This window comes from Melopsittacus undulatus, chromosome 4, assembly GCF_012275295.1.
Source record: "Melopsittacus undulatus isolate bMelUnd1 chromosome 4, bMelUnd1.mat.Z, whole genome shotgun sequence".
Lineage (NCBI taxonomy): Eukaryota > Metazoa > Chordata > Aves > Psittaciformes > Psittaculidae > Melopsittacus > Melopsittacus undulatus.
Window position 1 is genome coordinate 93,653,239 of NC_047530.1, and position 13,922 is coordinate 93,667,160.

Consider the following 13,922-nt stretch of genomic DNA (forward strand, 5'->3'; position numbering starts at 1 on the left):
ATCTTCACTGCTTCAGTGACTTTGCATTATATGTAGTAGAGACAAACACAACATTTTGGGTGATTTTGGGGTTAGTTTCTTTTTTCGTCCTTTTCTCTGCCCCATCCTTGTACAGCTTCACTCTCAGCCAAGTTATCAGCAGAAAATACTTAGGAAAGCACAAGTCCTTTACCTGACAGCTGACCATCATCACATCTTGAAATATGAGAGATACATCAGAGTCCCCTGGAGAAATGCGTCTTCTCCAGTGACCCTGCAGTAGAAACCTTTATTTGAAATAAAGTTCTTATCCCAAAAGGGATTCCTTGGATCTATCTAGTGATAGATAAAAAGATGTAGATAGAGTTAGAAGGAAAAGCCATACAAAGTTATTTGCTCTTACACGAGTTTATTCAGTGTCTGTTCCAAGAACCTAGATGGACTGTACTTTAAATAGCAAGGTTAGTACAAAAAAAGTTCGGAACATGTGCTAACAGTCAGAAGCTGGACAAGATCTGGAACCCAGGGGTAATGCAGACATGGTAAATAACAGGTGCTGTTGCAAAAAGCTAACACATAACAGAGGAGTGAGGTAAATGATTGAGTTTAGACAGGAAAATAGGTAACAAAAATAAATAGCATCCTTTATCCTGAACTCTAATGCATACAGATTGCAGCAAGTTCCTTAGAACTGACCTTTTCCAGATCTGTCTCAGTGAATTCTTCTTTCATGTATATACTTTTAAAACAGTATCAGTAGCATCAGGTGCTATGCATGTACTTCTAGTTGAATATCAGCTTTCATGTATTAAAGACTATAAATGGAATCAGAAAAAAAATCGCAGAAAAAGAAAACTGTCTAAATCTTATCTACTTCGATTACATTACACCCCTGCCCCCATAAAAACAACCCAGTTTTGAAGAGAAAGTGTATTAAGCCAGCTTAATTACCCTTTAGAACTTGCCAGAAATCACAACATAAAAATAATAAGCTGCCCTCATCCTGAGGGCATATGATAAGAAAGTCACATGTTCAATCTAATATTAGTGTTCAGATGTGCTCCCAAATGAATCAGTTCTTTAAAGAAAACACACAGAATTGTTGTAGTACACATCGTGCACCTCTGGGGCACAAACTGTAAGAAATTAGCGTTTCCAGCGTGACAGTTGTGAGTTAAGAAGTGTGGATAGATAATATTTCTGGATAGAGCAGATGCAAAGCAGAGTGCAGATGCTCATCCTAATATCAAACACATGCTATGCTCCTTTGGTACTGCCCAGAACTTTGTAAAAATTGAAACTGGTTCTGTTTGAAGACTAAAATGCTTTCAGAGGCTAAACTTTGACAATGTGCAGCCTGATAGCTGAGCATTTTCTAGCATAGATGTCACTGACTGAAAGGTACCTCTTTTTCAAAGCCCAATATAGTGTAGTAGCAAATTGGTGTCACAAGATGGAGCTTCAACCCAGCTGTAATGGTACCTCCACACACGCATTTTATTTTCTCTCTTTGTTGGTTTTTTTTTTGTTGTTGTTGTTTTTAAATAGGAGCAGCAATTTCATAGTATATTTAAAATTTATTTTAAAAAAATACAGTACCAAATTAATTAGAGTAATTACGATGAAGGATTTATGGAATGAAATTATAAGAATGTATTTTCCTGAATACATTCACAGTAATAAACTAGGGAGGCATATAAAGATAAAGCAATTTAAAAGCATTTGCGGTGAACAATGGATGGCCCAGCTTCATCATATTCCTGTTTGCTGATCCACATCTGCTGGAAAGTAGACAGGGAGGCAAGAATAGAGCCTCCAATCCAGACGGAGTACTTACGTTCTGGAGGAGCAATGATCTGTTTAAGAAACAAAAGCATGAAGTACAACTGTCTACAGTGAATAAAATACATTTGTTATAAAAAATTATTAAAGCAGTGATATTTGATATTAACAAAAACATTGTATCTCTGTGCTAGTGTCATCCCTGGCGTTACAGATAGCCATTGCTACAAGCTGTAAAGTTAAAAACTTGATATTTAAGCCTGAGTCTAAATTCTCAATTTCTCTGCTTGAGTCAGTCTGCTGAGTAGGACTAGTGCATTCATTTTTTCATGGTTGCATATGAGAGAAGAAGAGGTGATGCTTGCCCTGGAAACATATAATGGTAGCCCAGAACGGCTTGGAAAAATGAGTGACCTATGGAGCACTCTTATTGGTACAGCTGATAAAATGTTTGTAAAGCAATGAAGGAAGATCTGAAGCAGCAGAAAGAATATTCGCTTGTCAGAGGCTCTTCCTTTTCTGAACTTACAGGACAAGGATAAAACCAATATTTATCTCATCTCCATCATCCAAAAAGGGCTGAAGAAGCTTACATGTAGCCCCAGTGGAAAATTTAGCCTGCTGGATCCATACTATTCTTTGACTATGCTAGGGCAGTTTGCAGAATTCACTGTGATCAAGGAAATGAGAGGAGGGAAAGCTCTTTTCCTTTCAGCAACAAAGTCACCAGGTGGCGATTATTTGGTAGAAGGTACAAACATGACTCAAAATATGTGCAAAGCACTTACTTTGTAAAGTGTCGCTATGTTTCACAAGACTTTTGATGACTTTGTATGTGCCAGCTCAAATAATCTACAAATGGTTGCACCATACCTTGATCTTCATAGTGCTGGGAGCCAGAGCAGTTATTTCCTTCTGCATCCTGTCTGCAATACCCGGGTACATTGTAGTGCCTCCAGACAGTACATTGTTGGCATAAAGATCCTTTCTGATGTCTATGTCGCACTTCATGATGCTGTTGTAAGTGGTTTCATGAATGCCAGCAGACTCCATGCCTGGGTAAAGCACAGAAGAACTCTGAGAAAGCAACTCCATACAGAGACTTCAAATTGCTAAGAGCTGACAAACTGAACTTCAGTGTCTCTTTAGAAAGCCACCAATCTTCAGAGCTGTGGAAACCTGGAAAGTCATTCTGCAGCTGCCCAAATTATTTGCGCAGTAGTTCCTTGGTGTGCAGCTCTCCTCCTTTCCACACACAACTCCTCCTTCAAAAGAAAGCTGGGGGTGTGGAATAGTAAAGTTTCCACTAGACTTTTGCAGGCAATCGCAAATGTCCTAAAAAATCCTTATATGGTCTTGGAAGCATTTCTGTTCTTTTTTTTTCTTTTTTTTTTTTATCAACTTCTCTTTTTTTTTTTTTTTTTTTTTTTGTTAATGGAATGAGCCAACCCAGAGACAGAACAGTCACAATATGTTCTAATACCTCTAGCTATGCAACTACTTAATCTGTTTCTGAGCTGAAATTCTGTCAGCTGTCAGAACCAATTCTGGGTTTCTGTGTGACCTCATTGTAAATTCACCTTCACGGCTGGAGCAGTCTTTTGAAAAATAGAAGTAGTGTTGCCTGCCCCCCCACAATCCTCACACTACTTAGAAAAGTGACTTTGTGGCCACACTTCTTGTAGTAGTCAATTGCAAATGGCACAAGCCCAGTGCCAGAAGCCAGGAGTAAATATTCAGGGATTATTCTGGGAAAGCATTTTGCCTTATTTTTTGATCTGAAGTTCCTCCTACCATATTAATAGCACTGTTCTAAAACATTATTTTATAATGGGTGCTAGGACATACTTGCCTATAGGTCTGACTGAGTTAGCAATGGGACACAATCGAAAGAAAATAGAAATTTTATGTGCAGTTTACAAAGACAGAACAATCATTCAACCTACCAATGAAGGAAGGCTGGAAGAGGGTCTCTGGGCAGCGGAAGCGCTCATTTCCAATGGTGATCACCTGACCATCAGGAAGTTCATAGCTTTTTTCCAGAGAGGAAGAAGAGGCAGCAGTGGCCATCTCATTTTCAAAGTCCAGGGCCACATAACAAAGTTTCTCCTTGATGTCACGGACAATTTCACGCTCCGCTGTCAAGAGGATTCAGTCTTTAGAATGGCACTCAGGAAGCACACAGACTTACTGACAAGTTGTTTCCTTTCATCCTCCAACACCCTCCCCATTTTTTAAATATACCCTCCGCTAGTCTTACAGAGGACTTTCCTGTTGGAGTCCTTCTTGTGTCTATTCAACTGCAGAACCACTGCTAGCCCTTCTAAGGCCACTAGAAACATTACACATTAAACAACTCCCCTTCTCAGACAGCAGCATGTCCTTACCAGTGGTCACAAAGGAGTAGCCACGTTCCGTCAGGATTTTCATGAGGTAGTCTGTCAGGTCACGGCCAGCCAGGTCCAGGCGCATGATGGCATGTGGCAAGGCATAGCCCTCATAAATTGGCACGTTGTGGGTGACACCATCCCCAGAGTCAAGCACAATCCCTGTGACAGAATAACACATGTTTCATTCCCAGGTGGACATCAACACACTTAACTATTTCATGTTCCTCAAGAGGCCTACCTGTGGTACGTCCAGAAGCATAGAGAGACAGGACGGCTTGAATAGCTACGTACATGGCTGGAACATTGAAAGTCTCAAACATAATCTGAAATGCAATTAAAATAATTGTCGTAACACTACAGCATTTTCCTTATTTGAAGCAATTTGTTGAGGGGATGAAGGCAAGGTTATCTGTATTTCTTGATGGTAATAACAAAGAAGGAAAGTACAAACTCTAACTCAATATTTGTCTTACAAGACATCTCCCTGTACCTGGCCTATATCTTTAACATATGCACATACTACAGTGTCCTGCGTTCAGCAGTAGCAGTCATTTTTCTCCCTAGTAGCTGGTGCAGTGCTGTGGTTTTGACTTTCAGCCTGGGAACAGTGCAGATAACACCGACGTTTTTAGTTACTGTTCAGTAATATTTACTCTGACCAAGGACTTTCTGAGTCTCATGTTCTGCCAGAGAGGAGGGGAAGCCGGGAGGAAGCAGGGACAGGACATTAGACCCAAGCTAACCAAAGAGGTATTCCATGCCCACGTCATGCCCACTATATAAACTGGGGACAGTTACCCGGAAGGGCTAGATCACTGCTCAGGTCAGGCTGGGTATCAGTAGGTGGGTGGTGAGAGGTTGTATTCTCTTCCCTTAATATTTCCCTTATCATTATTATTGTTGGTGGCAGCAACAGTGATTTGTGTTATACCTTGGTTACTGGACTGTTCTTATCTCAACCCATGGGAGTTACACTCTTTCTATTCTCCTCCTCATCCCTCCAGGAGCAGGGGGAGGAAGGGAGGGGAGTGAGCAAGTGGCTGAGTGGTTCTAGGTTGCCAGCTGGACTTAAACGACAACAGTTCTTTTTGGCACCCAACGTGGGGCTCGATTAAGAGTCACATGCTCTACCGACTGAGCTAGCAAGACTCTGTTGGCTTAAAGCATGACATACAGATAATTTTGTTATAGGCCTGGCTGTAAAAACAGATTAAGATGACATGAAGCTTGGACAGGCTGAAGTACTCACATTCAAAGCAGTTGCACTGTTTTTCTAAAGTAAATATAATAATTCAGATACGACAGGTGATCACTGTTCACTTTGCATCTTCCACAGCCAAGAGAGACAGACTACTGAAGAGTATGACTAACTGAAATGATGAAGTTCACATCCTGTTGAATTCACAAAGTTTTAATTACTCCACATCTTTAGTGTGAGCTTACCTGGGTCATTTTCTCTCTGTTGGCTTTGGGATTCAGTGGTGCTTCAGTCAGCAGAGTCGGGTGCTCTTCAGGTGCAACACGGAGCTCATTATAGAAAGAGTGATGCCAGATCTGAGAACAATAGGAGAAGCCAAAGGAAAGAAACACCATCAGCAGCAGTTCAGAATGACTTTCAGACAGGTATTGCTCTCCAACACTCTGCTTAAAGCCCTAGATATAGGCTAGTAATGTTTCTCATGTAGTTGTTCTTATAGCCTCCATAGAGATTACCAAAGTAACTGTAGAAAGAAAAGCACTATCCTTGGGTTTTACTGCTAGTAATACATGACTTATTTTAAGGTCACTTAAGTTAATGAAAATAACTTAACTGTTACTCTAACAGCAGAAGAGACAGAGCAAAACGGTGTTGATTCCAGCAACACTATTTCAATAATGAATGAAAGTTCCAGAACAGCTCTAGAACATATGCAGACCTATGTGGCAGAATTCAATAGATAATATGTCTCTTGAAGACAGTTTCATCTTTTGGTTTGTAGAGGCCAGCCCAGGAATTCATAAAAAGAAATGAAGTCAAGTGGTTTGTGAGAACAAAAGTCAGCTTGTGTTTATCACTTCTGCTCAAATTATTCCTACCAGTTATAAAAATCTGATGCCAAGTGAAGTGCACTGAGGAGGTTAATAAACCAAGAAGTAAAACCATCAGACTTTCTAAAGACCAAGAACGTTGTTCTAAGCTTGTTTTCAAGCTGGCGGTGATGAGGGACTGGTTGATGTTTTAGGCATTTGAAAGGTTTTGCTCCCAGGTAAAAGAGTCAGTGAGTTCTGTGTGACTCCACAAACTTGCAGTATGTCTTGATATCCCAACTGTTTCAAATATCCTTATTTCCACAGCATAACAGAATAGAGATACCATCTTAGAAATTATATCAACCCTACAGACTGTGACTGTAAACACGGCTCCGGCAGCCTTTCATCGAAACACTGGCTCTGAAATCGATATATTGCACTGCAACATTGCTATTCTTTACAGTGTTAAAAAGTACATGTGTAAACAGTGCCCTTCACATCAGAATTACACACATGCTTTGTATTTTTGCAGAAACAGATAACTTCTTCAATCGCATTTCCTTACTGGTAAATTGAAGATATTCTTACATTCACCTTCTTTACTTTTACTTTTTTTCTTTTTTTTTTTCTTTTCCAGTAATTAGGAAAGATTTTTAGATCAGATGCATTCCTAATGATACTTCAGCTTTAGATGCAAGTTAACCTTTGCTGTTAACAAGCTTCTCATCAAACCATACTTGATAACACAATGCTTTCATCTGAACTTTAGTGGGTATTCTATAAACATTTGGTTCACAAAGTTCTGTTTACCAGTAACACACATCAACTTTTTAAAGCTGAAATACCTTCTCCATGTCATCCCAGTTTGTGATGATGCCGTGTTCTATGGGGTATTTCAAGGTCAGGATTCCTCTCTTGCTTTGAGCCTCATCACCTACATAGCTGTCTTTTTGACCCATACCAACCATCACACCCTATAAAATAACACAAATGGAGTTAGTCTCTCAGGGAGAGGTGTCACAAAGTAGATAGAACATTAGCTGTGAAGTAAATCCATTGCCAGTTATTCTAGTTACTAAATACTTTGCGAATACTAATTAATGGAGAGTAACTTATTGTTCTTTAATTGCCAAAATTAAATGTTTATTTAACTTCAAACTCTGCAGTTCATGTTTCCACTACAATTTAAGTAAACGGAATAAGTACAGTTTTAAATGCATCAAGATAAAGTGGAAAAATAAGGTTAATATTTGCTACTATTTAGAGATGAACTGTCTACTAAACTATAACAAAGTGGAGTAAAATCAGAAAGTATGTTGTGCCATCTAAGGATCAAGTCAGAGCAATACACAATTCACATTTCCCAAACCTTAAATTTCAACATTTTTTAATATATATTTTGAATACTATAATATTATTATTAGAGACAGACAACTCAAGTCTATTGCTACAGGTTTCTTTTTAGGTATTTTCATGGATCCTATAGAGATGGTCCATAGACCAGAAGCTGGAAAATAAGGATATACACTAGTCTTTGTGTTAAAGTCAGAAATACTGGGAAGAAATAGTATGTAGTAGGATGCTTTGAGTGCATAATACTCTTATCAGAACTAAGTCACTACAGACTCCAAATCTTGCCATTGCTAACACTGTCTTAAAAAAAGACAACTTGGATTTACAATTTTTTGATGGTAAAATCCTTCAGGGGACTAATAGTATATTTGATACATGATCAGGAAAGAAAGGTTTTAAAAAACCTGTATTTGTTTCCACTGTGATGGTACTGCTTGGTTTTGACCAGTTAATAGCATTTACACTGTCTTCAGAAGCTGATGCTTGAATATGGTTTTTAAATTATGGTAACACCGAGAGGCCTCAATTAGACCTCCAGCCCTATATGCTATACTGAAAGCTCCTGAAGAACTTAAAATGCTTTTGCTGGATATGTCAAGTGCTGCACTTTACAACCAGTTATCTCTTTCCACTTCACTAGGGTCTTGGATGGCATAGAAGCAATTAAGCAGATTAGTTTGTTGTGGCTTAGGCAAGATGCTCTAGTTCATAATAATGATGATCTGGCTGACAAACTCCGTATTAACAACTCAGATAATAAATGCATTTTGCCAACTATTAAAACTGAGTGAAATGCATCATATACTCAAATGTAAACCTTGAAGCTAAAGAAACCCAACCCTAGGCAGCTGCTCATTTATGATACAGTTAAATGAATAAAGTCAGGAAGGTTGATAGGAAGCTGACTGAAAACTTCTCCTTCCTCCTTTAGTTTTTCACACATCACCTATCATCACCTTTTAGGGCAGTCAAAATTTTCAGATATTTCTGTGTTGGTTTTTTTTGTTTGGTTTTTTAACTAATTTTATTTACCAAGTTCTCTGAGTGATCCAAAATTAATGGCCAGGGAAAGGAGGGCATAGAAGAGAGTGAAAAGTTTTGGAAGGGTTCCTCTCACAAGCTAAGAGACCTGCTTTGACTCAGGTTAGTGCACTCTGGATTCATTTTGCCTGGAAATACTGTTACACAGATCACCCAGCCCCAGACACAGGAAAGGTGGCTCTGGGGTGGAGAGCTGGGGCTGGTGCAGCAAAACTTTCTACAAGCCTAACATGGAATAACCAAAGCAGTTCATTACCTGGTGCCTGGGACGACCCACAATGGAAGGGAAAACTGCTCTTGGAGCATCATCCCCAGCAAAGCCAGCTTTACAGAGCCCTGACCCATTGTCACAAACAAGGGCAGTGCTGTCCTCTTCCTCACACATCTTCTACGTCAACGTCCTCAGGCCCTCCAGACAGAAAACAACCCTATGAAAACAGCAGGAAAGAATTAAAAAAAAAAATAATTAAAAATACTCAACCCCCAAAAGCCCCATACTCAGGTAGCAGACCCATCCTTGAAGACAGAGATAGCTGTCTGAAAGCAACCAGCACCAGCAAAGAGAGGCACCAGTTTGGCAACCACCAGGTCCCTGCACGACCATATGAAGGAATGGCTCCCTTTTGAAACCATGAGAAGTTTCGACCATGTCTGCCAGAGGGATGTATGCACTAAAGATTATCCATAGGATTCCAGAGGAGAATTCCAGTCCTGTGGCATGGGCAGACAGATCAGGGAGCAGCAAATATTTATCTAAATTTGGCCATAGAAATCCATGGCTGGGGTGGGAGATTAAAGGGGACACTGGGCTGACAGCTGCGAAAACAAAGATCCATTTGCATCAGTTTCAGCACAACTTTCCCTCCTCTTCTATCACCCTGACAAAGCCCCACACATGTAGAAAGCTGTCAAAGGTAAGAGTACTTCAGTCTTCCCCATTCAGTCTTGGACTTCCCAAAAACTAACCAAATCTAACATTATGCATGTACCAGGAATGTTTTCCAGTAACCTACTGGGTGAAGATGTCCAATTAAGTTTACATTTAACCTTCTAAATGAAAAGAAATATTCCCAGTTAAAAACAACAAAACAATTTAAAAGCCTTTTCCACCTCTCCACTAGTCACTTAATAAAGATAACCCACCTCTAAAGTGAAGGCAGGAATAGTATGTGTTTTAAAAACAGGCCATAGAATATGCTATACCAACATTTCAAAGCAGCTAATAAACTGCATTTGTAGAGTTTCAAAGTAATTTATGTTGGCTCCTTGTCTCAGTAAAAAGAAACTGTTTTCCTCCTCTGGCAAGAGGAAGATGATATGGGTAATAAAAATGTTTTGAAGGCTTTGTATTAAAGTGAATTACAGAAACAAGCACTGAATACCAGGACTCGAGAAGAACTATTTGCTCACAATTTATAGTGTGGTAGGGAATCACTTGGCTAGCTCTGAGCCCAGGCTTCCATGTAGAACTCAACAAATAGCAATGTGCTAACAGCTAAAGGAGACAGCTGTCATCCACAGACCAGCTGACTCTGCATGCAATCTCCAAAACCTTCTTCTGCAGGAATACTGGAAGCACAGGGTGAAGTGGGAATTGGGTCAGCAAGAGCCATGGCTGATGAGCAAGGGAGACAGTAATCTGTTTAGCCTCTACAATGGATGGGACAAGCATGGACCATATAACCTTCCTTTGAGATCCTCTGTCTCTCTCCAGCCAGGCAAACACAAGACATAGCTGCAGCCCTGCTCCTGCAGGCTGCTTGGGCATAGCTCCCAGGGGAAGACAAGGATAGGGAAATCAAACTTCATATACTCCAGATATTTTATCATTATTATTGGGAAAGGGAAGTAAGTTGCAATTTTTGCATTTATTAAACTCCTGGGAAAACAAGCTTTATACATCCAAGCATTTACTGAATGGAGTACAATTGTTATCTAACATGAATGAACAGACTGGTTTGGACAAACCATTTCCTAATTAGGAAATAGGCTTCTCAACCGTCTGTTTTTGGAACAGAGTTTGAGGTCAGGGGTTTTGCTCCAACCAATGCAGCTAATGCAATGCCAAAAATCACTTGGGGGAGGGGAAAGAAAGGGGCAGGAAAGGCTAAATTTCTGAGCTTAGTGGACTCTAAATGAAAACCATATTTAGTAATAAAGCACAAAAAGTTGAAAAATCAAAGCTGAATGATTTCAGACAGCGTTCTGCTGCCAGCCAGTGAGTTAACAGCTCAGGACTGCCATGGCATGTAGTAGCAACATCTTACAGTGGAAAATGTCTCTCAGTACTATGGCAGAAATGATATTTTTCTCCCAAGTAATTAATACAGTATTTAGCCTCTTCTACCTGCTTTACATCTAAAGATAACCAATTACCTCATCAATATCCACAACACGCTGTTAAGAGAACTCCAGCCCCACAAGAAATACTGTGTAGTCTGTTTCTCAATGAAATGCTTGGCATTTTACAAAACAGTAGTTTCATATATGCAGAGACAGGGACAAATACACACACATCCGCATTAGATACTGCTAATTTGCGTACTTCCCAGCTCTTCTTGCAGTCACATTCCCCAGTACACTCACGTCACATTACACTGAGTTAACAGCACTAAAGCAAACCTGCTGAGAAGCACTACTACATACCCCTCCAGGAACTCTGTTCTGTCCCAGACTAACACAGGTCCATTTAAACATTAATATATCTGTCATTCCAGCTGTGGCATTACACAGACTATGTCTTTACACAGTTGCTGGAGTGCTGCTGGAATCAGCAAAATCGTCAGGTAGAAATCCTTCCCTTTCAGGCATGGTATAAAATTAAAACAACTCAGTATAGATACTACAAGCATTTTTATCATCAGTTCAAGTCTAATAAGTTTGCTTAAGCAAACTACAGCACAGCAGTACATCCTCCAGAATTGCTTCCATTTGACAGTATTTGAAGTCCTCCAGCAATCTGTAAATCATGCTACTGGTTCTGTGCCACTTACCCTGACAGTGCTTGGCTGGGGATAGCTGCTCTGGGATGGTGCACTCTGTATCTGAACGCTCTGAGGCTATATAGCCCCTTCAGCTCTTCTCCTCCCACTAACCTCCCAAACAAGGAGCAGAGACAGACAGAGACAGAGCTGAAATCTCTGACAAAACCATATAGGGACCTTATTACAAAAACCTCTAATCTGGATGGCCACAGGCCCTGTGTCTCTTCCACTGCATTCCAGTATAGAGCTCAAGAAACAGAAGGAGACTTTCAGCTGTGTAAGATAAACACTTTAAAACTTCAGAAGAGTTGCTAAAATACAGAGAGACAGAGCATGCCACAGTAGGCACTCTGGCAGGAGGAGCATGTGCTCAGACAAGAGAGGTCCAGGCCTCCACAGTAACATCCAAGAGGCAGAAGGAGAAATTGGGAGAGCAGTCATTTATACCAGGGAAGGTGTTTTTAGAGAAACACTTTGCTTTCTTTAATGATTTTGACAAAAAAATGGAAACATTTCTAGCAAGCAAAACAGCTGCTGAATTTACAATAAAGTTTGGCATTTTGCTTGTATGCTAAATGTCCATATGCTTAAGGGTAGCGAAAAAATTACCTACTGTTGTACAGGGTTCACAGTGCAGTCTTCAAAGGTTGTGAGAATGTTCTGTTAAAAGATTGTTTGATATCCTCTGGACTGTGATGGGTTGAAATCCATTCTGTTTCTCTGTCAGTCTATTTTCAAAAACTCAGAAGCTGGGGGCTGACTTTGTGCTAGTGCTACTCCACTGGCAATCCCAAGTCTGGACTGACATAAAATCACATCTCAAATTGTTCAGAGTTAAGTTCTTGAATTTTATAACCTTCAGCTAAATTTTCTGTTGAGCATATCTTTAGCAAATAAAGCAAGGGTTCTCACTGTACAAGTTATTTTCAGCACAGGACTGGATTTTTGCAGCTATAGCCAGTTGTTCTCTGGACAGGCTGGTTCTAGTGAAGCAGCCTATTCATAGTCAACAATGTTTTGCCATTAAGTTTGTACTGAAGACCAGAAATCGGCATCTCTGAAGTCCAATACTAAACCATTGTAAATTCAAAATTGGTCAAGAAAGATGTGAGAATCCCAGTGAGATCCTTGCTTTGTGAGTCTTGTTACAATGAGGAAGGGCATTATGTGTTTGCTTACAGAGTGTTTTCTGCCTAATTGAGTAGTCTTAATGCAAGAAAAGCTCCCATAAAACCACAGTGGGAGTTTTTCTGATGCGGAGATTTAAGGATTAGGCGACTAGTAGATACAGCAGATAGGCAGAATTATGGATTGAAGACCAAAGGAATTTAACTTTTAAGGAAAGGAACTTTTAAGGAATGTAACTGCCTTTCAGGGTCAGAAACAGAAGCTAGCAAGTGTTGGAACATGAGCCATGCAAAAGCTATTTATTATTTCACTTCCAGCACTGGTCAAAAAATAACAGATACTTTACATTAAAAAAAATAAATAAAAGAAAAAAACCCACCAAGGGAAGCAACCTAAACCAGAGGATATAAGCAAATCCTTTTTTGCTTATCTTCAACTGATATTCAAAGGACAGCTAAACCCAAATTCTTTGCTTTCAAACAGCACTCAAAAACAAAGCTGAGAGCAATTGCATACCCCATATAAAATGTATGGTATTAGATTGGGGAGCTCAGGTCAAGGGGAAAGAGAATTTCACACAGCAGAATCCTTCACTGCAGTATCATGTCTGATTTTGATGCAAATATCAATTACCTTCAAAGCCTACAGAAGCATCATTTACTACAACTCCTTGGAAATACCAAGACTGGGACAAAGACCAGAAAGAATCCAAACTCTTCACCTTATCTAGAAGAGGTTCACACTCCCAAAAAAGCTTACTGGCAATGATGGTATAGCAGTTACAGCACCCCTGAGACTGCAGAGCCACATAAACAATCCTTCAGTAGAACTGGTACACCATTCACACTGCACCTCAGCATAGCTAGAAATATAGGCAACAGTTTTCTGCAAGAGGCCTCAGTGGATATTAGAGGAGTCAATGGCCACACAGATACTACAGACACCTTCATATCTCTGTTAAGTGGGGATCACACATCATCTTGCCTGTCATGGGCACTAAAGATGTTGGAATCCTGGTTTTCAGGGTGCTCATGAAAAGTATATGGCTGACACAAAGTCTACTTCAGAGCAGGCAGTTGTTGGTATGGTGGTAAAGAGGAAACATCAGTTGTTTGGAGGTAGCTACCATATGAAGGATATTTGTTAGAGTCAGGGCTATGCAGACTAGAAGGGGAGAAGTACTCCTAGAATAGCAATGGATACACATGAACAGCACAGGAAAAATGCAGAGATGCTGTACAACCATGCCTCTAGC

At 40.0% G+C, this 13,922-nt stretch overlaps 1 protein-coding gene across 1 annotated transcript; it reads right to left on the bottom strand.

The window, feature by feature from the left end:
* Nucleotides 1-368: 368 nt before the first annotated feature.
* Nucleotides 369-11,643, bottom strand: ACTA2 (actin alpha 2, smooth muscle). Its single transcript, XM_005144032.3, has 9 exons — nucleotides 11,549-11,643; nucleotides 8,812-8,983; nucleotides 7,007-7,135; nucleotides 5,595-5,705; nucleotides 4,390-4,474; nucleotides 4,149-4,310; nucleotides 3,708-3,899; nucleotides 2,635-2,816; nucleotides 369-1,835 (listed from the first exon to the last, which is right to left on the bottom strand). The coding sequence occupies exons 2-9, from the start codon at nucleotides 8,938-8,940 to the stop codon at nucleotides 1,692-1,694; spliced, it is 1,134 nt and encodes a 377-aa protein (XP_005144089.1). The 5' UTR covers nucleotides 8,941-8,983; nucleotides 11,549-11,643; the 3' UTR covers nucleotides 369-1,691.
* Nucleotides 11,644-13,922: the final 2,279 nt, after the last annotated feature.